The 26,681-nt window shown below is 39.2% G+C and overlaps 1 protein-coding gene across 2 annotated transcripts in view; it reads right to left on the bottom strand.

Moving 5' to 3' along the window:
- The window catches only part of MANBA (mannosidase beta), a 62,655-nt gene that overhangs the window by 8,745 nt on the left and 27,229 nt on the right, over positions 1 to 26,681 (bottom strand). For both annotated transcript variants that reach the window (XM_061360900.1, XM_061360901.1), the window contains 9 exons: positions 25,245 to 25,420; positions 22,210 to 22,320; positions 14,576 to 14,727; positions 13,326 to 13,443; positions 10,468 to 10,554; positions 9,723 to 9,890; positions 7,488 to 7,706; positions 6,224 to 6,388; positions 4,375 to 4,519 (listed from right to left, as the gene is read on the bottom strand). In XM_061360900.1, coding sequence (XP_061216884.1) covers positions 4,375 to 4,519; positions 6,224 to 6,388; positions 7,488 to 7,706; positions 9,723 to 9,890; positions 10,468 to 10,554; positions 13,326 to 13,443; positions 14,576 to 14,727; positions 22,210 to 22,320; positions 25,245 to 25,420 — 1,341 coding nt within the window. The remainder of the gene's footprint in view (positions 1 to 4,374; positions 4,520 to 6,223; positions 6,389 to 7,487; positions 7,707 to 9,722; positions 9,891 to 10,467; positions 10,555 to 13,325; positions 13,444 to 14,575; positions 14,728 to 22,209; positions 22,321 to 25,244; positions 25,421 to 26,681) is intronic.

Raw genomic sequence — 26,681 nt, 5'->3', positions numbered from 1 at the left:
GTCAAGCAGGACCTGCCTTTCATTAACCCATGCTGACTGAGCCTGATCATCTTTTCTTGCATTCGAAGGACAATTCCTGTCAGAAAATTGTGGTTGTCCAAAGGACAATTCTGCCAAAACCAGGGAGTGTTAACAAATTATTCTCAGGGTCATGGAACTTGACAAAATGAGAGATTAGGATTGGGGGTGGATTATCTGAAACCGAGTAACTGTTGGACAGCATCTGATTTAAAAAATAAAAGCAATGAGCACTCTGCCTAACCTCAGTCTTTGGGAGTGGTTGAACTCTCTGAAGCCCTCAGGACTGCCACAAGACTCTCAAAGGAATTTCAATTGTCAGTGCAATGGATGCTGCTCACTGCAGGCCTCAGCAAGAGCCCACCACAGAGCTCAGAGAAGTTACTCAGCATGGTCTGAGGTTTCAGTGCCTGCCGACTTGAATTTTATACCAATTTACATGACGAAAATCTAGGTTTCAACTATCTTAAATATTAAAACAAATAATGCAATTGTTGTAGAGCAATTTCTGTTACTTACTGTAATATAAAATCCCATTTGTCTTTGAACAGGCCCTACTCTCAATTTCTGCTGTGCCTTGATTTCCAGCTGGATTACATAGCCACATAGCAGTGGTTACTGGAGGGAAAGAGAGAAGCTTTTCTATCTAGGCAGCAGATACAGACATCCTGAAGAAACTGGCACAGTAAACAACTCGGACTAAACTTGGCATTACAATCCCACAGGGAAACACAAACAAAACAAAAAAACCCCACAACTAACAAAAGCAAACAAACCACAGACTTAAGTTTGTACTATTTCAAAACTCATTCTAGGGCTCAACTACTACAGGTACTGTTTGGGGATGTTTGAAAACATCACTAGTCTGCTTACCTCAGATCAGCTTTTTAACGCTGTTCTTTCCCTTCCCAAAAAACCTAGAGCCATTTTGAAGAACTAAAGCTCAACTGCTGTAGCAGTTTCACACAGGAAGGGTCTTCCAAAGACAACTTTTCCTTGCAAAGCATCTTGATAATACAATTGTCAAAACAACTACAGACAGCACAGAAAACTGAAGCTCACAGGTAAAAGAAAAAACACATTCTTCAGCTCACCTCGTCTTGACTTCCTTAAGAACAGAGCCACATTTCTTGATTGAAAATAGGCAAATTGTATACAAAATACTCCTCGAGTCCCAAAAAATGGATGTAAGAAATCTGCTGATCAAGTAGCTATCCTGATAAATCTCTGGGCTTAAACTTTCCTGTTGCAGACATGCACACCCAAAGGCAACAGTCAAAAGTTATTTAAAACAGCACTAGGGTAGTTTTCTCCTCCTCCCCCCAACATCTAAACAAATTCTTTAAGAAATCAGAGTTCCTCAATTTTTTTTCTGATAACAACATGGGGTCTGCACTCTCTGCAGTATCCAAACTTCAAACCAGGAAACTAAAATAAGATTCATAATGAGACCTCAGTACCCTGCTTTCTGAGTCTTCCTGAAGCTTTCTACACTGATAGCAGGAGTAAGAACAAACTGTTCTCCCTAGAACAGATTTTAAATGAATCACTTCACACCGTTAAATGCAACCTGAGAAACATGCTGCTAGTTCTTTCCTCACCTCAGTCTCATGAATTCAGATCTATTATTCTCTGGAATAGACTGTAGTTTCAGCTCACCAGGGGCTCTAAATATTGAGCCTGCAATAAAAGCCAGTTATCTGTTCAAGGGAATCTCATAACAACAAAGTCAGGTACTTCAAGGTGACACTTGTGTGAGAGTGAGGTAAATTGCCATGTGTATCACAGCGCTCTTCACCAGAGCACACTGCATAGATGCAAAAGCGTTCAACATGACACAACCAGCTCCACAACTAGGCATTAACAGTCAAAACCCAGTTGTGGTAAAAGCTGTTTAGTTCTGAACTAAAGGTAAAAGTACTACAAGAGTGCTGTGCCATGTTTTCATTCAATCCCAAGTTAAAAAGGAGAAACATTTGCCACCTTATTCCCTCCCCACTTAATGAGGAAACACTTCTGCTTTTTATGGGAAATTATGTAAGTCCCTCCATGGCTCTCTGTAAAATAAGAGATTTAAATAAGAAGCACCCATTTGTGATACTACTGTGCCATCTAACAAGATGCAGAAATGTGTTTTTGAAGTGCAAATAAAACTAATTTCTCTGAAGTTTTGCATAATTTCATCCATTAGCATTTCAAAAACCCTTCTACCACACTGCCTAATTAAATGAATATTAAACCTTTCCTCATTCCACTAAGGGAATACAACAAAACAAAGGGACAGCTGTATCCCTGCTGAGCTTCTTTTCTGTAAACTAACTTCAACAACATATGAATAATTCAAATATTTGATATATTTTCTACAATGATGTCAGCCCTATACTTAAAAAGACATGTATGGTCTCCACGATCACTTCATCTATCAATATACACCTGTCTTTACAAAGAGACGCTCTTCCAAGCGTTCTTTTCTCTTGAGGCACTTAATGCCTAAGAGCATCAGCCATTGCTAGAATCATAACAATGAAGATTGGGATATTCCATTTCCTGATACAAGTCTAGAAAGTCCAGGAAGATGAGCATTATAGCTGGACCACTGCGCTAACATTTAAATAAAATAGCCTGTTTCTTCTGCTGGTTTGTTTTTCTTTATTGGTTGCAGTTACTTTGTGTGGATGAGTAAGGGGAGAGGGGGATTGAAAAAAAAAAAAAAAAAAGAAAAAGGGAAAGGGACAAACCTCTTGGAGAAAGAGGGGGAGGATAGAGTGGGCTTATTTTTTATTTAAAGAAAGGCCAAATGGCATTTTGTTCTAAGGACAGATCAAGAACTTCACACTCGATCTTAGCTTTTTCTAGTTCACCTATATTACTTCACACATTAAATTCTTAAAGACTTTCAAAAACAGAATATGTGAGAAATAACTAAAATTGAAAGAGAATCTACCCAAGATCTATACAGCTGCCATAAACAGCTTCTCTATTTCAAAATGACTTCTAGATAAAATATTCAGAACATGAAACACAGCCACTTCCCTCATACCACACATTCCTCCCCTATTTCTTACTAAGTGATTTATCTCTTTATATGCTTGATTACTCTATTTTGTGTTCTAAAAGGAAAAAACCAACATATATAAGATGATATAATGTGCATAAATAGCATATTCAAAGAATAATTTAGTCATTGGGTGATTCACCTCACCTGACACAAAGTTACACACCACATCTCAGCTAGTCATATTCTCCTATAAAGAGCTTTTCAGAAGCTATACTGGGTGAAAGGTGTCATTAAAGGTTCTATGAAGATCAAATTCAGCATGGAGAAGATAATTCATCCCACCTATTAAACAGCTAAGGACATAATAAATCACACTCTGGAGACAACCAACAGACTACAGAAGAAATCTAAATACCCAGCCTTTACATACTAAATCCCATCCTGCTCAGACAGTGTCAGTTTTGACAGTGCACTACTACCTACTGAAGGAGAGGTTTTGATCATTTTACAATGGGGGGCAGGGGGGAACAAAATCAACCAAATTTGTTGGAATTATGGAAAATATCATTACACCTGGGTGCTCATTCTTACCCTCATACCCTACTAGCTCCCTCTCTGTCCATTCTCCACCCAGGGTGGTGGGTACATACATGCATCCATACACCTAAGCCAGTAAATATAATGGCAAATTTCTACGACAGGCTCTTTTGGAAACAGAATTTCTTAGAAGTCTCAAATTTAAAAGAATTGACCTTTCTAATTAAAAAAAAAAAAAAAAAACAACAAAAAAACAACATGAAAAAAGCAGTATTTCTCTGGAAAAAACCTGTATGATATATCATACAGTTTCAGGAAGATCCAGCTCTACACAAGAAAAGCAAGGGTAGTTGAAAGTTTACCTCACAAGGGGGTTGTGCCTTCAGTGTTAACCATTACTGATTCCTAATAGGCAGCTCTGTCTGACTTCGATGATATTACATCCTTGGGAAAAATGAGAATACTGTTTAAACAAAATGAGTTTTTAAGAAATTAGGGGTTACATATGATTTTCTCTTTTCTAAACTAAACCTTGCTAAAACAATGGTAAGAGCTCATGGCTGCTGAATCTGAACTTAAACAGTAAAACTTCCATGGAAAAAGAACTGCTTTGTTCTTTACCCTCTTCCATTTTCACAGACTATTAGGATGATTGTGAAAAATACCCTTCTGGCAAGCATTTGTAAAGGATTGACAGAAACGTGTTCAAAGTTGCCTGAGAGAGACAGCGGAGCCATACTTCATATGCTGATACTTCCAGATGAGGGAAATAAAACAAGCCTGATAGCTTATGATTTTTACCAGACTGTCACAATACTTACCCAAAGAAGCCCATGAAGGTGCCTGCCAAATGTCATTGAGTTGCCAGTACAGAGCTCCCATTGTGTGTCCTTCTCCCTTGATTATTTCACTTTGACTAAAACGATAGAATTCAGTCTCTGTCTTTACACACTGAGCCTGCATCACCTTGATCAACAAACACATAAAAAATTACTTTTTTTTTTTGAGTATTGCATTTTGTAATTTACTTTATTTTCAAAGCATGTGTGTACATATTAACATATAACACAAACTTCACGGCAACAGCATGTAACTTGAACGTTCAACAGTATACACCTGCAGTGCTGTGGGAATCTGTTTGAAGAAGATCTTTCCCTAGCAGCTCCTCACAGCTTTACAAGCAGTATTTTTAGATAAACTCTGGAGGGGCTACGTCCTGCCTTCCATCCAGTAAAGGTCACTGGTCACTTTGAAAAGCAAATGGAAGACAAGGGAAAGATAAATAAATTTAATTTTTTTTTTAACTAATGTAAGTAAAACACCCGAGTTGTAAAATGATGCAATGCTGCATTACCTCCAGTATATGTTACCATGATGTCCAAATCCCTATGTTCAGAACACATAACATACATTCCCAGTATATAGTCAAAATTGTGCTAAAGAGCAACCTTTTTTCACTTGCACTCCCACTTCTCTCTTTCCCCACCTTTTCTTTAAAAAACTTTTTTCAGAATTTTTAATTGGCCAAGTTCTCAATAGAAGCCAAACTGCTTGTTATTTTCTTCACAAAGCATATTACTAGGCTGGGGAAGTATTAAAAGAAAGTCTCAAAATAGAGGAAAAGGTCTCTAAGAGAGCTCAAAAGGTAAAGATAACATTTCTACTTAACCACTAGAGCCAACTTTAATCTTCTTATCCTTTTTGCTGTCCTTACTTTGGTATTCTTAATTTTTTTAACCTGCTAATAAGGCCCTCACAGACTTAACCCTGCAGAAATTCTCACAGTTTTCTGAGTCAGAATCTCACTGAGCAAGTTTTACTCCCTTTTTCAATTTCACAGCATCATCTAGCCTTTTTCTCGTCATCAGCGCCTAAAGTTTTCCAGCTGTTTCAGCTTTATACAAAACTTGCTGACAGCAGCTCTCAAACATTAAAAACTTAGTGAATGTGCAGTTATTCTGATCAAGAGGATTTCTTAAATTCTTGGAACATGACAAAAAGTAACAGCACTTTAAACTTGCCTAACATCATTTAAAAGTCACTTAACATCATTTAAAAGTCACATAGAAATCGTGAAGAAACAAGCATGAAGTAAACTACTACAGATGAAGAGCAAAATATAACCTACTGATTTGAAAAAACTCCCTAACAAAATAGAATCTCTAAAATATCAATGAGTCTGTAACAAATAAAAGCTACTAATAATCTCATTTATAGAGAAATGCATTCTCTAGAAATAGCCTTGTTTCAAAAGCTCATGTATTCCTTGTGGCAAGTAAGCCTATAGGGGCCACATGAAGAGGAAAACATACCCACCCTGGAATGTGAAGTAAAAGTGTAGAGCTAGGAATAATTGCATACCAAGAAAGGCAGCACATCCCTGCATCCCCAAGCCAGTTTCATGAGTGGGCCATGACAAGGGGACAGGGACCAAGGTAGCACACACAGCCAGGCTATCTCCCAATTGGGCCAGTTTCTGGGAAATTTCCCAAGAAGCATTCCAACAAACTAGACACAAGCTAGTTCCAAATTAAACTGGATTCTTCAACGCTTCAGTGCAGAAACTTTCTGCATGACTGAACATTACCTAAAATAATAGGCCCAGATTAAGCTGATAGTATCTATTAGAACAAGTATTGACAAGTATTATACTAAAGACATCAGTGTTACCTGAGTGAGGTAAATTGTATCTTTGAACCTCTTTATGGGATCTGTGCTCTGGGGAAGCTTGAAATGATACCCAATCTGTTGAAGCATCTGATCATTGCCATTTTCATGGTGTTGTCGATGGAGAGAAAAATTGCTTGTATAAGACCAGTCCTCAGCAGAGGAAACCTTTTAAAACCCACAAAAGCAGGAGATCAGAATGAAAATGCAAAATGTGTATTTAATGGCTGATAGGATATTCAGGAAAGGATATTCATGACAGGAATTCAGCCCATTGACACTGTCAAAAACCTTTAAAAAGAGTAGTATATTTCTATAGTGCTTTGTGCAGTCATGCAAGGATTTTGAATAACACCCTTTTCTTATACTCCTTGTAGAAATAAATGAAAGCAGACATTGCTGTTGAACCCAGAAGAGTGATATAGTGATATTTTGGTTCAACATATGCCATTAGAGAGAATGGCATATTCTTCCTAAAGTTTAGTTTGGCCAAGGTACCTCAGAGGTTTCCTTGCATTCATTGTAAATCAGGAACACCCTAAATTAAGATGGAAGAAAGAACTCTAGTCAAACACATTTTGGCAAAAAAAAAAGTTACAGAAGTTAGTAGGGCTATAAAGTTTAATGATGTGCGTATTTTCAAAACCTACCTCTGAGAACACATAATCATGAAACAGGTTTTTTCAACTAATGACAACACTGCAGTATAGCTCATAGTTATTGACAGCTTGCATTGTAATTACAATCTCTATAAAGTCTTTTTATTTACATTTTTTTCCTTTTTAGGCTGGATTGATTTTTTTTCATTGCTATTAATATCAAAGAATTTACTGATACCTTGGATAACAAACTTTGCCCTGCAAATTGAAAGGTACACTTTGAACTTCTTTCAATTGCACGTGTGAGTATCAACATGATATTCACCTCTCTCGGAACAAATGGACAAACAGCATATGTGTCTGTTCCAACTGCATAAAAAAGATAGAATATACAACATCTAAATGTAACAGGAGACAAAACCAAATTCTCTTATATGCAATACATAAAAGTTCCAAGTTATTTAAGTAAAAGAAACTGGGAAAAGTTAAAAAAATAAATAAATTTTAAAATTCAGCATGATTAAGCATTTTTCATATTTCTTTCTGTTCTTTCTGCTTTGTGTATTACCCTAACTACAGTTCAGATGCTGTAGTTTGTTGGGAAGAGGCTCACTGCCCTCACTAAATGAGAGCAGAGGGGACAGTAAGGTGTGGAAGGCCAGCCTTACCTTTTTGATTGTACTGAAGGAAGGCCATGATTGAAATCCATATTCTGAAGCAAAACGAGTTTTAGGATATGCTGCCCAGTTCCAGCAGTCAATGCTGTAGTCATAAAAGTGAGTGTCACCATAATGTGTATCATAAGGATTCTGAGAGACCCAACCTTCTTTAACTGACTCTATGCCATTGGTGGGACTGGATGCAACAAAAGGACGACTCTCATCTTCCTGGGATTTAAAAACAAAAATGACAACCCCATCACAAAGTGATTGGCTTTTACCGTCAGAACATGCAGACCACATTTTGAAAAGGCAGGGCAGCAAGAAGAACATGTGTTTTCCAAATTTGAGTCAACACCTAGGAAACATTCCCATTTGTGTCCTGACATTCATCATCTGTACTTACTTAATTAGCTTCTTATGTTTTTGGAGGACAGCTGGGCATGATACTGCTTGCTCTGCTGTTCGAAGGGATTCTCTCTCCACACATCAAGAGATTTTCTATCTTTACATTCTCCTAAATTCTTAATGAAAGCTATTTAAAGTATGCCTTGTGAAAAATAAACTCAAAGAACATTAATATTTGAGTACTGTGACTATATTTTTAATGGAAAATCATTACTTTTTCAGTGTTTTTGCAGGAACAAAGGCCATGATTGTTCCTTCTTATTAAGTAGTCACCTAAATTTAGTCCTAACAAAGCCAAGGTATTCTGCTACTAATGCTTGCATGGTAGTATTACATGTTATTGTCACTTTGGCTGGCTCTGCATGTTAAGACAGATGAGACTATAAAAAGGGCAACATTTCAAACTGTTCAGAGCTGCCTTTATTTATAGCCTCGGTAGATTTAGTATACTAAATCTTTAGCAGTACCCTACAAAGTACTGAAGGAATCCTTTTGCAGGTATAATTAATTTACCACCGTACTTGTAGTAAGATAGAAGCCCAAGTTAGTTACCAACCACAAGTTACAATTGGCTCCAATACAGCAAAGCACTTAGACACGTGCTTTCCTTTAAGGAATAGTGCAGCTCCCCCCTCTTTATTTTTTTTTTTTTTTTACATGAGTAAAATTCATTAACTGAAACAATTTACTACAGGATATCCTGGGTTCCTTGAAGTCTTCAGCTCAAACTTGGAAGTTCTTTTTGAGTTTTACAGTCCAGTACTGCTAGTAGTAGTTACAGGTTTCCTCAGCTGGCTTGTATTACCAGGACCTGAAATTATTTTACTGTATGGTTCCTTCTGGCACTCAAAATAGTTATACTATGGGTTTAAAATAAAAGAGGGTCTGTCTTGGACAGTGACGCTGCACAAGTGATCTGTAGCTAAAACACAGTATCAAGCCAGAACACTCTGCTACGCAAGTGATCTGTAACTAAAACACAGTACCAAGCCAGAACACTGCTGCACATGCACTGGCCATCCAACTCATGTAGCTAATAACTGAAACGCCACAGCATACCTTTACTAACAACTCAGTCTCAAAAAAACTAACTGAAATACAGAAATCTGCATTTCACAGAAATACAGGAATATAAGACACTATTTAGAATGCATAAATGCCCTTAAGAGTGTGATCCTTTTCAGCAAGTTCTTTCAAATCTGGCCTCATTTTACTGTTTCCTTATATCTCAGGTTTTCCAGTAAAAAGGTATTCTATATTTTCAGAGTACAACTATTTTGACAATACCAGCAGCTTCCAATAACAAGCAATAATATTGCTGTCACCTATGTACTGAGCACCTGTCTTTGCCAAGGAGAAACTTCAGGTCATAAACCTTATAACATGAAATGTATCTCATCCTGAAAAGTACAGATTAGACTAAAATTATCACACCCTGAAGTCAGTAAGATCATACTATATACAGGATAACTGAGTAGGAAAAGGCCAGTAGCATTTTTAGGTTAACAGAAAATTATATACAATTTGGGACTTCTAAATCAATTCTACTCTACATAGACACATAAAGGAAAACATCAGGATAATCTGATCATCTAGATTAATTAATTTATGGGCAAGTTGATTTTTGTCCACTGAAAGTGAAGGCATTTGTGGAGGTAATAAAATAGGAAGGAAAAAAAGAAGCAGAATCCATTTGCCTATCACAAAGTGTTAAAGATGTAACTAATACTTTCATTTCCCAAAAGAATTAAAAAAGAAATCCCAAGTTGCTCAATCTGCAAACATTATGACCTTCTATCAAGCCATATCCCCCTACATTTTCTTGACATCACTTACAGCAAGAACTATTTCTCGGATGTTCTTCACATAAAGCATAACGTAATCTTTGATATAGACTTCTCTGTCAGCATAAGGTATGGAGAACCAGTTGTTTGCAATTGCTGCTTCATTTTCATTGTTACCACTCCACAGAATAATTGATGGATGGGATTTTAAACGCCTTACCTGAAATACAACTTACAATGTCAGAAGTCCAGCAAAATTACTTATCTTAAAAATAATAAAACATCACTTTATTACTACTTGAATTACAAGTCCATATGCATATTATATATGCTTAGGCTACAGTTCCTGGTTTATCTGCACTGTTCACTCTGTTATCACTCACTGTTCACTGTTCCCTCAGCTCTCCACCAGGCTCAAACTTTTGTAATACACACTTACAAAAGGGCAAACTTCTAATATACTGACATATATCCACCACATGCACATATGTACCTCCATCTGCACCTACTGAAATACATGGAAGGGTAAATTCTGTGCTAAAGTATGTTGCAAACCTTAAATGCTCTTAAACAGCCTTGAAAGAGGACAGTTCGGACATGAGGAAAGCCTGTACCTGTGCTTGACCGACTATTCCTGCAAGTAAGTTAAAAAGGATTTAGCAAGGTTACAGTGTCTGCTACATAAAGGTACATTAATAAACACTTTCTAATAAGCTTTTTTTTTTTTGAAAGCTAACTTATAGAGTCAATCACAAATAGATAATTGGAAATAGAGCTTCAACACATGGACACAATACCTGATGAGTAACTTCTGCTCCTACAGATTCTAAATAATTCTGGTCAGTTGGATATAGTGCACATGCAAACATAAAATCCTGCCAAATCTACGGGAAAAAAAAAAAAAAAGCACATCATTTTACGTACTTTAAAAATATAAGGTTAATTGCATGCACAATCCTTTGTTCAACAGAAATTATTTATCTTAAAAAAGAATTAAACTGAAATGTTCTATTTATTATTCTTGGAAAGTACCACCAAAACAATCACATCCTCCATGGCCTTCAGAACGTGCATACTCCACTATAGCTTTCCTCAGTATCAGAGTTACAAAGTATTTACCCTTAGGAATCAGGTCCTGGCAACTTTCACTGGTGAGTGGAACATTGCTCAGTAGATGGAGTTCAGCAGGTGTTAATGGAATAATCAGAACCCATGCACTGCTCAGATGTGAACATGGGGTAATTTTGAGCTGAACAGAACAGTTCTGTATTTAGTACTTTGGAGGTGTAGCACCAAATCCACACTACTTATTAAAAATAAACAGTAATTCTTCTGACATGGTATCGAGCACACTTACCAGACGTTCAAGTGTATTTCTTAAAAAAACACTTCCATGCCAAATGCACAAACTGATCTTAAAAAGAGCAAATATTACCCAGTAAGAGGGACAGAAACAAACTACATCCTCTAACAACACAGTGATTTTTCTCTTCAAGGAAAGATGAAGTAGATACCGCTAGAGAACAGCCAGCCCTTCAATTCAACACGGAACTCCATTTGTACCTTGAAGGAAAAGAATTATAAAAAAGGAAAAAGGAAGAAGCCCAATGAAATGGGTAAGATTTCTTGTTAACCTGTTCTATTTTTTAAACTGCTGTAACTTTGAGACTTCTGCTGATCTATGGTAATGAAATAGTAATGGAAAGATCTCTTGAAGGAGCACATTAAAGCAAAGGAGACTAATTTTTTCTAAACACTGTACTATGTAAACAATAGAGACAGTCAGACTGTCCTTGACTCTTTTCAGTGCATGTTCCCCAGGAAAGCTGAGGATACAGAACAGGAAAGTAGGAGATAATAGATCCATTAGTAATTGTTCCACTCCTAGCTTCCTAGCACTGTACAGAAGAGGCAAAGCTGCTGCTGAAGAACCACTTAGAATGTTTCAGTGACTATGTTGAGTCAAAACTCTCTACTGAAAGAAACTTTCTCTGTTTCCCCTCAGTGATCTATCACTCTTTTTCCTTAAGCACAGTTTGACTCCATGCACTTTTAAGCCTTTGCAAGAACATCAGAAGAAACTAAACCAAAAGCCTCCAGCATCACCCCCTCCAGAATATGGGTCTGACTTTCTGCATCTACCTACTATTTTGGCTGCTAAATAAGATCTAAATCTTGTATTGAACACTGTATAGGCACAGATCTAAGTGGCCTGCTTAGGTGCCTAGTGTCAAAAATGAAAGCACTAAGTGCTCAGAAGCCCTGAAAATCAGGGCAGTCATTCAGATGACTAAAATAGATGTAACATTTTATTTTTTTCAGGCACACACAACAGAAGACAGCAAGGTATCGGTTCTGCCTCCCTGCTTTTTATGCTGCAGAGTAAAACCAAACACACTTCTTTGGATTTTAATATGAGATTCAAGTTGGCCTTCACTCATCCAGTGACTATTTTATCAAAACTTATTAATATGTGCCTCCAAGCTCACATAATCGAAGGAACTCATCTATGGTTATCAGTGTTTGCAGCAGGTGTTCCCCTTAGAGCCACATTTATACTCAATTACAGCTTGTCCAAAATGGCCCTTTGGATAAGGCCTTCCATGCTTGGCTTCAGACCAAGTGAAATATTTTTTGTGCTGACAGTTAGAACCAAGAAACCTCAAAACTTTTCAGCTATTGCTATAAAGGAGAAAATACTTCTAAAAGAAATAAAATCCATTCCCACAGCAGAGAAAAGCATGACTACTTTCTCTGGTATTTTAATAACTCCAAGGTGGCTGAAAGCACAAAACTCAAATACAGCAGACTTTAAATCTTCATTGAGGTCAGATTGCAAGCCCTTTGCTCTCAATCTGGGGCATATCCTCAAACACTCAGGTTCTTCAGCAGGGCTATTCTCACGAGTAAGCCCTAAACACAGCTACAGGGTCCCACACTCTGGTTGCTGTGAGAAAAATGTCATTTATCTCATGAATAACCCCCCTCCCATGCACTATGTGTTTCACAGCTACTTGAGTGTTGCAAGTCCCTGTTGATGCCTACAGCCCACAAAAGTTTTTCTATTATGTTCATCATTACAGTGTAAACAACTTCCTGCACTGAATGGCATCACTACTACCAGTCCCTCAGCCATTCATTTCTTCTCTTCTTCTTTCCCAAGACAGTAGGAACTGTAGAACTGGGAGAGAGGTACAGTACATAAAGATGAGAGTTTTGGGCTGAAAAAAAGCTAGAAGACAGAAAGACATGGTCCCGTTGGGGAAATGTAAAGAGACAGAGGGGGTGAAGACAGTGTAGAGAAAAAGAAGTGGAGATGAAAGGGAGATTCTGGGAACTAGGGATGAGTGAGCAACAGATTTGTAGCTTTATAGCTACAAGAAGAAATACAATCTGGGTTTCTAATATAAAGTCTTCAGAATATCACTTCCAGTTTCAACAGACAGCCTCAGTAAATCAGGAAACACTCAAATTCAAAAGAAATCTTTAAAAAGTCAGGTTGAATCTGACTTCTCAGGTTGGTATCTACCATGACTTTTAGAAATATGTCTAGGACTTTTGTATTAGTTCTCTTATTTTGTTCATTTAGAGTGGAGTTGTATTTTACAAGTTCTTGTCAGTTTTTAAATAAGTGTTCTGTGCTTGTTGTTTTTACCATTATTCCTATTTCATCACAAATATTGTAAAATTCATCTTGTTCATATACACCTCCTCCCCATACTCGAAGTGCATTCATGTTAGCATCTGCTGCAGACTTCAAGAGTAGTCGTAATCTGTCAAACACAAAAAACCCAAGATTTCTACAAGTTTTGTGAAACAGTATCATTTAAGAGTTTCTAAGATCATACACACACACAAACACAACAATCCCCCCTCCCAAAGCAACAAGAAAACCCAACCCCGAACATTCATCATTAGCAGACTACCTAACACATCTTTGATAGAAACCAGACTATTCTGATCCCTTCTAAGCCTGCATATCTGAACAGAGCTTTCAAAAAGTAATTCTTTGTGCAGAAAAAGTTACTTGGTCCTGTTAACACTTACAAAATAGATGGAGTGACGCATGCAAGTGCTTTTACAGAAGCACTGGCAGGACCAGATTTGGAAATACTATATTCTATTAATCAGGTGGTTCTTTTCTCCTTAGATATTCTTTGCTTTAAATATCAATCACTTGAATTCAAATTCTCTTTTAAACACATTCAGAAATCTATATTGTCTTCCTCAGTTCTACAGTGCAATGCATAGAGAAAAGGGGGAAGTGAGAGGGGGAGGAGAAGTACTGAGACACTAAATCTCATTTTAAGGGATTCAGGCTCCATTATTTATTTTTTTTTAATCATGCTGGTAGCCTCTGAATTGCATGTGAATGCACACTGGAGCATGCCCTGTTGTCCTGGTTCCTCAACTACCTGCAGCAAAACCTAGTCAAAGTACAGCATGGCACCCATCCCACCTGTAACTACAGGGTGCTGTGTCATTGAAATCCAAGAAGCCTGGACCAAAGCGGGAAAAAAAAGTGAGTTATGCAGTTATGTCTCCCTGCATGAGATGAATTAGGACATGGCTGAAATGCACTTCTCCGAGTACCAATGAACATGTTGTAGGCAAGGGGATCAGACAGCCTGAGGATCATCCCTAAAAATACCTGAAAGGCCAGTAACCTATGGACGGCAAACAACCACCTTCCCATCAGTTATTGCACTTATATGCCTTGAACATCACTCAAATCTATTAATGTTAACTAAGCCCCAATTCTTAGGCCTCTAATTCACAACAGTTAGTGTTCTACCTTGAAAGGAGTTCCACCTGCTAATGCCACACTTTGATAGAGGGCAGAAGGAGAACCAGAAGGAAGAAAACACGATGCTTTCTCCTTAGAGAACATAAAATGTGACTTACGTGTCATAGGTCACTCTGTCCTGGAAAGAATCTGCTGGAATCCAGTTCGAGCCCTTAATGAAAATGGGTCGGTCATTGATTCTGAAGTAGAAACTCAGACCTGGTGAGCCATGAATAGGCTCCTGAACAAGTTCTACTGTTCGAAAATAGGCCTGTAAAGACATGAAACTTAAAGTGGACAAAAATACATGAAAACAAAATAAAGAAAACCATTACAAAAGGGACTCAACTAAACACTAATAGCTTAGAATAGCTTGTCAAGGAGTCAAAAGATATGGTCACATCTCTAAATTCCACCTTAATGAAAAAACACTGTAAGAGGGCTAAAAAGCATGCTTCTGATAAACCTCTTCACTTCTTAAAGTTACTATCATATTGAGAGAGAAAGTATGTACAAATGACTGTGCATGTGCATCCACGTATATATGTAAGAGACAGGTATGTGCTTGCTTGCTCCAGAACTCAGTCAAGAGTCTAGCTGAGGACCAGTGAGAGAAATACAGTGGTTGCATTAGATCAGACACATAATTTGATCTACAATTGTCTCCTCAAAGAAGGAGACTGTAGCAGCTCAACTCTAAGTCTTGTCCACAAATGCCTAGCTTCAGGTTCATCCAGTAAAATCACAATCTTCTTTTGCTACCCTGAAATGGTACCTTTTGAATGGGCATAGCAAGTATAGAGAGAAAGATCTGTGTGCAAACACAAATGCTGGTTTGGAAGTGAAGGGCCCTTCTGCCATCACAGCTGTGTTTGCACAGCTTGATCAGCAGTAGGTTTCAGCTAAATACCAACTAACCCTGTGTAAGGTATTAAAGGTCATTCCAGATAAAAGCACATCTCAAACAGAAGGCAAACTTTTACAGCTTCTCTTTCAGCCTCATATCAGCATTGTGTACAGCAGACACTGAAATAAGAAAACATTCCTCCTTCCTGCTGCAGGTGGAAGAAAAGTTCTCAAGAAATCATTCTGGACATTTTTGAGGAGTGTCAGTCAAAGCAACAATGCAACAGGGGTATTCTGATTGCAGTGACATAAACACAGTCAGTTCTACAGGCATGAGAAAGAAGTTAGTTGAGTGCAGTAATACTTTGCACTGACCCTGTATCTGTAGTAGTGTCTTCTCCCCCTGCCACTGGGCAGATGCGGAACCGCTGCCATGTTAGGCTCCTGCACAGCTGCAAAGTGTTACAGAAAACTTCTTTCAGGGAGAATCTAGACTTCATTTTCTCCTGCATTCTTGTACCAGTTCAACTTACTATGCCAGAGAGGAAAAAACCTTTTCTTTCTGGTACCTGTTGCTCATCGTCAAAGGGAGATAATTAGGAAAATAAATAAAATGAAGGAACACTAATAGCACATTTCAGCCACCTTACACCAAGCAACAAATTTGGGTCAGGAGAGCAGGAATCTCTTTGTTTCTAGACTACCCTTAAGATAGCAACCAATCCTTCCTCAGATGACTGTATTTGCTATACCTTTTCAAAAGGTCAGCTTGTACAGTACAGCCTGTTCTGCCATGAGCTACAGTTGAGACATCTGTCAGTAAACGAGGCTAAAATTAACCTAGTTAAGTGCAAGTGATATACCTGTCCTTTAGATAAAATGTAATTCTTTACTTCACACACTAGACAAAGCTGAAGTTCAAATGAGAAATTAATCCCACTGTGGGATTGTGTTTTTTAAACTCCTGGTTTATGAAAAATCATACAGAAAATTATTTCTAGTGGCAGAGAAGACAAGAAAATTACTGGGTTTTCTGCTTCCTCTTTGGTGCTTCTTAGTCAGCTGGACAATTATTAACTATTATTAACACCTGGACAGAGACAATGCACATGACAAACCAGATGTATGAGTGGAGGCTGCACATCACTGACTAAACTCCTCTGCATCATGGCAATGACCAAAAATTGAAACTGAATGAACAAATAGATGGGACTTGCCCCAAGTCCTGCAGTGTTTTACAATGTTGCCCCAGGGTAACAGTGGATTAATCGCAAGTGGGCCTCATTATCCATACTAATAAAGAAATTCCCAGCTACAGAAAAACAACAAAGTCTCCAGCATAGCTCTTTTTCGTGGAACAAAATGGAATGTGCTATATATATGACATAGCCCTAGAGGGCAAGGGGGTTCAAGACTCTTGGTTGATATTCAAGGATCACCTGCTACAAGCTCAGGAGTGTTGCATCCCAACTAGAAGGAAGTGCAGCAGGAGGGCCAGGAGACCTCCTTGGATGGATAAGGAGCTGCTGAGGAAAATTCAAATGAAAAAAGAGGCTTATAAAAAGTGGAAGCAAGGACAGGTGGCCTGGGAAGAGTACAGGGATGTTGTCCAGGAAGCTAGGGACCAGGTTAGGAAAGCTAAGGCCCAGTTAGAATTAAACTTGGCTAGGGATATTAAGGATAACAGGAAGGGATTCTACAGGTACATAGCAAATAAAAAACACACTAGGGAGAACGTAGGCCCCCTCAGGAAGCTCTCGGGTGAACTAGCTACCCAGGATTTGGAGAAGGCTGAGGTTCTGGATGACTTCTTTGCCTCGGTCTTCACTGGCAGAGTCTCTGACCGCACCACCCAAGTCTTGGAAGGCAGATGCAGGCACTGTGAGAATGAAGGCCTTGGGCCCACTGTAAGAGAGGAACTGGTTCGAGACCATCTTAAAAATCTGAACATCCGCAAGTCCATGGGACCTGATGAAATCCATCCACGGGTCCTGAAGGAGCTGGCGAATGAAGTTGCTAAGCCACTGGCCATCATATTTGAGAAATCATGGCAGTCAGGTGAAGTTCCCGACAGCTGGAAAAAGGGAAATATAACCCCCATTTTCAAGAAGGGGAAAATGGATGACCCGGGGAATTACAGACCAGTCAGTCTCACCTCTGTGCCTGGCAAAATCTTGGAGCAGATTCTCCTGGAAGGCATGCTAAGGCACATGAAAAACAAGGTGCTTGGTGACAGCCAGGATGGCTTCAGTAAGGGGAAATCCTGCCTGACCAATTTGGTGGCTTCTATAATGGGGCTACAGAACTTATGGACAAGGGTAGAGCAGTTGATGTCATCTACCTGGACTTGTGTAAAGCGTTCAACACTGTCCCACACGACATCCTTGTCTCTAAATTGGAGAGACATCAATTTGATGGATGGAGCACTCGGTGGATAAAGAACTGGCTGGATGGCCGCATGCAAATAGTTGTGGTCAATGGCTCAATGACCAGCTGGAGACCAGTAACGAGTGGTGTCCCTCAGGGTCGGTGTTGGGACCGGTCTTGTTTAATATCTTCATCGCTGACATGGACAGTGGGATTGAGTGTGCCCTCAGCAAGTTTGCCGATGACACCAAGCTGTGTGGTTCGGTTGATACGTTGGAGGGAAGGAATGCCATCCAGAGGGACCTTGACACGCTTGTGAGGTGGGCTGATGCCAACCTCATGAAGTTTAACCATGACAAGTGCAAGGTCCTACACCTGGGTCAGAGCAATCCCAGACACAGCTACAGGCTGCGCAGAGAAGAGATTCAGAGCAGCCCTGCGGAGAAGGACTTGGGGGTGCTGGTCAATGAGAAAATGAACATGAGCCGGCAGTGTGCATTCACAGCCCAAAAAACCAACCGTATCCTGGGCTGCATCAAAAGGAGCGCGACCAGCAGGTCAAAGGAGGTGATCCTGCTCCTCTGCTCTGCTCTCATGAGACCTCACTTGGAGTATTGTGTACAGTTCTGGTGTCCTCAACATAAAAAGTACATGGATCTGTTGGAACAAGTCCAGAGGAGGGCCACGAGGATGATCAGGGGACTGGAGCACCTCCCGTATGAAGACAGGCTGAGAAAGTTGGGGCTCTTCAGCCTGGAGAAGAGAAGGCTGCATGGAGACCTCATAGCAGCCTTCCAGTATCTGGAGGGGGCCTATAGGGATGCTGGGGAGGGACTGTTCATTAGGGACTGTAGTGATAGGACAAGGGGTAACGGGTTAAAACTTAAACAGGGGAAGTTTAGATTGGATATAAGGATGAAATTCTTTCCTGTTAGGGTGGTGAGGCACTGGAATAGGTTGCCCAGGGAGGTTGTAAATGCTCCATCCCTGGCAGTGCTCAAGATCAGGTTGGACGAAGTCTTGGGTGATATGGCTTAGTGTGAAGTGTCCCTGCCCATGGCGGGGGGGTTGGAACTTGATGATCTTAAGGTCCTTTCCAACCCTAATTATTCTATGATTCTATATAGTTGGGGCTCCCAAAATATTTGGGAGGTCCTGTCAATGGATGTCATCACATAGGTTTGGACTGTCTCAAAGTGCATTTGTAATAGAGTAATATTTGTATTAAAATTTGTAATTTGTAATGTTACTAGTAGAAGTAATGTGATGTTGTTTTATTCAAGCTACAGTGGAGCTCATGTACCTGGCCAAATCCAAGGCAATCTGAGACTGAAACACCTACCCAGAACCACCCTGGTCCTGGGTGAGCAGGAAAAGCTCCTCAGCCCCATTTCACATTCCCAGGCCCTCAGCGTTTAGTGCTTTTGCGTTCCCACTCCTTTACTCTGCAGGGGCCCATTCCGTAACAGAGCACCTCTTCGTGTTCCTACAGCAGCTTCCTTCTACCCTGTGAGGTGAAACAAGGGCAAGGGGAGACAACTAGCATCTAGCATGCTTGGTTACATGCCTTTCTGGCTACTGAGACCTCGGACAACTTGAAATCTGTCAGATAGACCTTGCTGCCTGAGGATCGAACGTTTCTCCAAATCTTGGAGCACACAGAAGAGCCTCTCTACTCATCACAGACCAATCAGCCAGTTCTGTGTACTATTAAGAAACAGATACCTCTTTTTAAATTACACACAAAGGCTAAATTTACCTAGCTAAATGACCTGTGGATCACATCTGACATTCCTGGATTTAGCAGCAGGAAAAGTAATAGGGATGAAGATGCCTAGAGCTGAAATAAGATCACAGAACACCCCGGTGACCTAACAAATCAGCAAGCAGCATGAAAGTAGTATGAAAACTACAAAGCCAAAACGAAAGACTTCTCAAACTCATGCTAAAAGGCTTGGGGGGAAAAGAAGGTATAGAGGGAAAGAGGAAAGACAGCTAGAGGTTAAGGCCTTCCAAGTATTAAAATAGCCTCATGAAATAAAAATACCCTCTGATTACAGCATTGAAGAAATAAACACAGAAAGATGGGGAAAGATAGTTGAAAAGCAAACAAATGCCTCATAAAGCAATGAAAAAGGTAATAAATTCTTTGATGTAGGCATGGCAAGGAGAAAAGCAACTTATCAATAGCAAACAGGGCTGGATAGGCCCTCCCTCAAGAAAATTTCAGTCTGAGATGATTTCTGGCTTTTTGTTTCACATTACCCTGAGAAACAAACTCTAAACCAAAGTATTCAAATAGGAAAGCAAAATAAAATCAAAACCAACCCTGTCCTGGGTGATGGCTTTATTCTGGTTCATTTCTCTGCTACTCTCAGTGAGTAGGTACTTCCCTCAGCCAAAGGGGTTCCCAGCACAGCTGGCTAGAGCTCTATAGAGCTCTCACAAGTACATACTGGGGGACTACCCAGAAATTTTCCCAAAGGATTAATTAATGTTTTGGAGACTACTCTTAATATGTCAGTAACCAGAGAGTAGCTCAAGCTAAGGGTAGCTAAATCTGACATAAACCCAAACTGTATTTTCACATACATAGTTCTTGCCCTTTAGTTTTTGCCTATCCAAAGTTAGGCAGATACTGACATGGAGACAACCAACCTGTGGAATATCTCATCCCTACTTTTTTTCTTTTTAAAAGGAAGGGTGGGGAATGTATTACACCTGAAAACAGTACTAGGTGAACAACAGAACTGACAACAGAACAATAGCTTCAAAAACATTTATCCATTATTTTACTTCCTGAGCTACTCAAAGTTCTTATTAAGCCATGTGAATGCTGATATTCTTCCCTGCTGATGTAAGAGGAAATTGCACCAGAACATGAAAAAACTGCCTTTTTCCACTCATACAGCTCAGGGCAGGGGACAGTGGTGGTAGGGGTGTGTACGTATGTCAGAAACCAAGACAGAGCTTCACAGAACATATAAAGGAAGACTAGACTTTACACTATGAATCTATAGAAACTTCATACGATGATTAATTTATAATGCCCACTATGTGGTACATTTGTTTTTTTTTTTAATCCTCTTTCTCCTTAAGGAGAAATACAAAATCATACAATCATAGAATCATAGAACAGTTAGGGTTGAAAAGGACCTTAAGATCATCAAGTTTCAACCCCCCTGCCATGGGCAGGGACACCTCGCTCTAAACCATATCACCCAAGGCCTCGTCCAACCTGGCCTTGAACACTGCCAGGGATGGAGCATTCACAACCTCCCTGGGCAACCTTTTCCAGTGCCTCACCACCCTAACAGGAAAGAATTTCTTCCTTATATCCAATCTAAACTTCCCCTGTTTAAGTTTGAACCCATTACCCCTTGTCTTATCACTACAGTCCCTAATGAAGCTTGTGACTAAATTTTGCAGACCATGAAGTCCCTACGATTGTATACCACATGGCTCTATGAAATATCACAATACAAATACCCAAGTGGAATCAATGAGTTTACCTATCATTATGCAATTTTCACACAGTAATAACAGAATTTTCCTTTTTACAGGCTTTATAGCCATGTTTCCTACAACCAGTTTTTCCAAGCATAATATGTAATGTTTATTTGGGTTTTATAATTTTTTCAAAATGAAATTGCTAATAAAAACAAAGAATTATTATTATGACTTCATAATCAAAATAAGGGATAGCCGTATAAAGACCAGAACCTCCAGAAGCTACTGCTTTTCATAAGATTTTTCACAAGAACAAATGTTATAATAAATAGTAGTTTAGATGCTTGTGAACAGTAGCAATATACACAACTAATAAATGTAATGATTTAGTAATGAACTACCTAATAAATGTGGAAACTTGGTTGTTTACACATGCTGATGGCGTAAGTAGCCTAGTCTAATTTGTATGGTGGGGTTTTCTTTCATTGGACAACTGAGAATTACCTCTTTTAGATTCTTAGCAAAAAGAATCAGATAATTATACAGCCAGTGTGTTGCAAGAACCCTCTTGCAAATATCCCTCAACATTACTTTCATGGTCATATTTAAGATGCTACCTCTTCTTAAACCTGAAGCACATCTATCACATTCTAACAAATTAAAGTATGTTAGCTTTTTAGTAATGTGTTTATCCCAGAGGGTTATTTTTTTTAATTGAATTAACAAAAAAAACCCTGAGTAATAAGCCTTTACATATTCTATAGACATCTAAAAAGGTTTTTCAGTGTACAATACAAAACCATCAGCACAATACATAAAGTTCAAAAGTGGGGTTTTTTTCATAGATTTCCTTTCTGAAGTTTCCAACTAACTAAGCCATCTTCCAGCCTAAAGGTAAGGAAAGGCAGCTATATAAGCTAAAGCTACCATAAACCACATAAACAGACGTTGTGACATTAAAAACCTTCCTGTTTTCACACACATATTACAACCCAGCAAAATATTCAAGAGCTCTAGAAACCTGCCATGCAGAGCAGATGTCCTAACACTAGCAGTGCAGTGCCAGCTGTAATCAAGCTGAAGGGCTCACCTTTGAAAATTTCTCAATCTGGTATCCTGCCTCCATGATGAAAGTTGTTGTCATGTTGTATCCAGTTTGCTTCCCATGTCCATTTGGCCACCAAGCCTCCACTGCAAAACTCTTGAACGTACAAGAGAGAAAATTAGAGCAACATGTATAAAAAGAAGCAGAAAATACACCAGGGGCTCAAATATCTGTGACTGAATAACCACAGCTGTAATGAGTTTTCTGTGCCTCAGCTGAGCCACGGTAACTATGATCTCTCCAGCTGCAGCTCTGAGGTGAAAATTATTTAAAGCGATATCTGTGTCAGGAGCAGTTACCGTTCACTAGCCTCTGTATCATACCCCTCCTCTCATTGAGGAGCCCCTTTTATCTTTTCAACACTCAATATACTGAGGTGACACTTTTAAGTTGTGACTTTGCTAATGTGTGACCATGCTGACTGCTTATATCAAGCTTTTAAGACAAATGTCATTATTTTCAGTGTTTTCATTTTTTCTCTATGCTTCTTAATCATATAATTAGTACTCAATAATTTTTACAAACATAAAAAAACCCTACCTCTAGGATGACAGAATTATTTTTCTCATTTTTCTAGCACAGAGTAATATTTATATCTTCATCCCAGCCCCCTAGTTCAGCTGCTCAGTCCTACTGCCAACATTTGCAGCTGAATGCGCAACCCAAAAATCGTGGAAAGAAAGCAGTAATGCATGCAACCAAACAATGGAGGGATCAGCACTGAATAGAGCCATGTGAGGAGTGCCTCAATCTTTTCAAATAAAATGAGGCCACAGAGCAGCCCAACAATAAGTTTCACTGTAGCCATACTTGGACACAATCATGAATGTATCTACTAACATTTCAGCTTCCCCAGTGCAGAATTATCATAACTACTTGTACGAAAGTACTAATCTCTGTGTTGCATGGATACAAATGGAAGCACAAAATCAGCGTGTGCCTCGACAGCAAGGGAGCGTTTGCAGCTGCCTGGCATGGCTGGAGTGTCTCATTGGCCACTAATGATGTCATCCTCACGCTCACCATTAGCTTATAAGCAAAACGCTGCCATGTTGACAACACAGCACTTTGCGTGGCAACTGCAGGAAGACTGCGGGTGATACACACCACTCAAGCACCTACTGATTTCACAACATAATCTGCAATAAGATCGCAACTAGAATAAGGAATAAATTTCTAGTGAGATCTCATTATTTAATAAGCACCACACAAGTCAGTTGTACAGAGTAAGGGCTCTGTTAGGCTATCTCTCTCATCATGAGAACACACTGCAGAGCTTCTTGCAAAATCAGCTGATGTGAATTCATGCAGCAAAGCCTTTTGTGTAGAAAGAATAAAAACACACTGTTGCTTCTGCTCTGAAGGAAGTACTTCCTCACAAACTTGCAGTCACACTCCACTGACAGATTTCTTCTGAGGTTGAGGATGGGACAAATAAATAAACCAAAATATTTTTTGAAGTTTCACATTGCAGTGCCTGCTTAATGTAACCCCTGAAAAGGCTAAACAGAGACTAATGATGTTTTAAATGAAACTGGGTATTTGTAATTTCTCATGCAAACTGCATATCAGATGACAACAGTAACAAAAATCATGTTTGTATGCTTTTATGCTTTCATGTCAAAATAAAGCACATAAGTATGCAAGTCACTGAATGTTCATACTAAAACATAAATACCCTGCTTGTCTTGAACACATGCTTTTTCTCCATTCAACTGATAAGAGAACTTGAGAACACATGCATAATGCATTCAAACTGGGGAAACAAATGCAGAGATACACAGCAGTGGAGAAAATCAGTATAGTCAATAAAATATACAAAGATTTGAGGGCAGACCCTCAGTTTTTAACAGCCAGAATTGTCAGAAGCCCCAGATTCCTGCTCACAGCACATCGTTCACCCACAAATCTAACTGTGCCATGTAGCAGTGAAGCAGATGGCAACTCCCATTATGCTGATGGCTCCAGCATCATTTGTGCCTGCTGTCACTGTGCCTGACAGGGCTCCCACCCTGCCCAATGGCCTGGGCCTGCTGCTGTCAGGTTCAGTTCTGCACAGTCAGCTCTGCTAGGGCCCTGCTCTCTGAGCGAGAAGCCAAGAAAAATTCATACTTCTTTTTGCCACACTGGGATCACTGACTAACTCAAGACAGCTACCTATTTGTCAGCTAGAACAGACACGCTGATTTTCTTCATCTCTCAAGCCTATATATCTTTTCCTAATCACATCTAATAGAACACAAGTTTCCAAACAACCAAACCCAAACCCACAAACAAAACAAATTCTGTAGAAGTTAAATCATGTTGGTCTGCCATGAGATAGTTTCTCAACACCGTCTGAAAGCAAGCAGATCAATTCTTTCCTCTTTCATCACTAGGGTGCATGCCAAATTCATTTTTTTCAATTGAGTTCTCTCCTCATTAGAGCATCCTTTATTGCTCTAAAGTTCCTCCTCAGTTTTGTCCACCCAAGAGACTACAATTCAATGTAAAGAAGTACTACTAAAGATTTCCACCAACCTTACTGCTAGACAAGTTCTTCATAGGCCTCTTTCATTTTAATTACCTGAAAGAGTTATCTACTAAGAGGTTTGAGGAATGTTTCTTCTTGAGAACCGTGCATATCATAGTATATTCTACTCCCAATCAGCCCAGTAAACAATAGCATGGGAGACAAGATACCTGCTGTCAGTTAAGCGAAGTGACACAGAGTATCCAAAGGTGATCTACCTAAACAGCTCATTTAACAGTGGCTGGTGATGATCTGATCTTTTTGTTTTGCAGTAAGGAAAAGGTTTCATTATCTTTTTGACACTAAGCTGCATAGCCCACAAACACCAATTTTTAGAGAGGAAAAGAACTGTTCTTCTATCTTGTAAGGGATAAACAGACCTGTTTTTAATGTCAGGAACACAGTAAGGAAGGGAAGGGAGGCCTGACTGGCATGGAGACAGAACAATACATTAGAAACCAGGGGAAACTTTTTGCAGTTGGACAGCCTTCTACATACACCTCCTTACCTTGTTGATGTTTACAAGCAGCACAATGCTGCCTTCTCCAGGTTGAAGCGTCACATTGAATGTTTGCTGTGTTTGCAATTCGGGAATGTTCACAATTACAAGACCCACAATTGGCTTGGAGCTGACTACATCAAAAATAGCCTCGATTTCAAGACGCCACTTCTGAGTACTCTTTACTAAGTGACGGGGGAGAAAAAAAATGGGAATTGAGGAATTGTGCTTATATTGCTACTAGTTAAGATGATCTCTCATCAAAGAAACGATTCAAACACCTCAGATTAAATTTAATAATTTTCAGGCTGTGTTTGAACCAGACCCACAAGGTTAATATTTTTGTTTAATGCATTTGATATCTGTGTTTGCATTTGCCAACTTAGAAGAGAACTACACACTATGATTTATGTTTCATAACTCTCTTTTCATTTGAAAGCCATCCAGGGGCTTTTTCAGAGTTTTGTACAAGTCAGAGATCATGACACCAGTCACTTCAATAGGAAGGAGTTTTTTCCCACCAGCTCCCATAGACATTACATTTGCTTTCAGTCAGCACTCATACGAACATGGTACTCTTTGGGAAAGATCGTAATCACAATCACTTTTGTCAATGAAACAAAAACAGTATTAACAGAAAATGAGCTGAATTCATCCCAGAGTCACTAGACAAAATGAATGGGGTTATGCTGGGGATAAATTGGGCCCATTGTGTCTAGACCTGATGGGCTATATCTTTATGTTCCTTTTGTCGCTGGAGTGTGGTAGAGGAAACAAGTTAATGACTTCCCCAAGAGCCCTCTATAGTTACCTTAGACTGTAGTCTCCTTTACAGAACCTACTGAATAAGGCAAGCCAGGGTCAAGGGTACTCAAGATTAATGTGTAAATTTCCCATTAAATTCAGCAATTAAATTGCCTAACTATGTACATAGCTTGGCTACTCCCATACTTCAAATACTACAGATTAACATCTAAACAAAAGTAAACCAAACAGAAAACAAGGAAAACTAGAACTAAGACATATTTTGTATTAATCACTTACTTTCTCTTTTCATGTATATATTCTAGCTCTCCTTCTTATAGAATCATAGAATCAACTAGATTGGAAAAGACCTTTAAGATCAGGTCCAACCATTACTCCAGCACTGCCAAGGGCACCATTAAACCATGTCACTGAGGGCCTCGTCATCTAGGAGAGAAAGAGAGCTCCCTCCAAAAGCAAAGAACTACATTCAGCTCTGGTGTGATTTTCACTGTTCATAGAATGAATAGCAGTGAACGTGTTCCCAAGTTTATGTTCCATCCAGTATTACCCAGGAAAGACCAATTTTCTGAAATGTTGAAGGGGTTAAAAAAGAAACATCCACCCCACAAAGGTCAGCCATTACAGTGGGTTTTCCCTCCCTTCCAAGTGCAGACAGAAATTTCCAGCCCACTCTTAACT

The sequence above is a fragment of the Neopsephotus bourkii genome, unplaced genomic scaffold (assembly GCF_033783945.1).
Source record: "Neopsephotus bourkii isolate Nb327-2 ecotype Australia unplaced genomic scaffold, CSIRO-AGI_Nbou_v1 NB_1037, whole genome shotgun sequence".
Lineage (NCBI taxonomy): Eukaryota > Metazoa > Chordata > Aves > Psittaciformes > Psittacidae > Neopsephotus > Neopsephotus bourkii.
The sequence above is the reverse complement of the archived record's forward strand: the minus strand, read 5'-3'. Positions and strand labels throughout refer to the sequence as shown.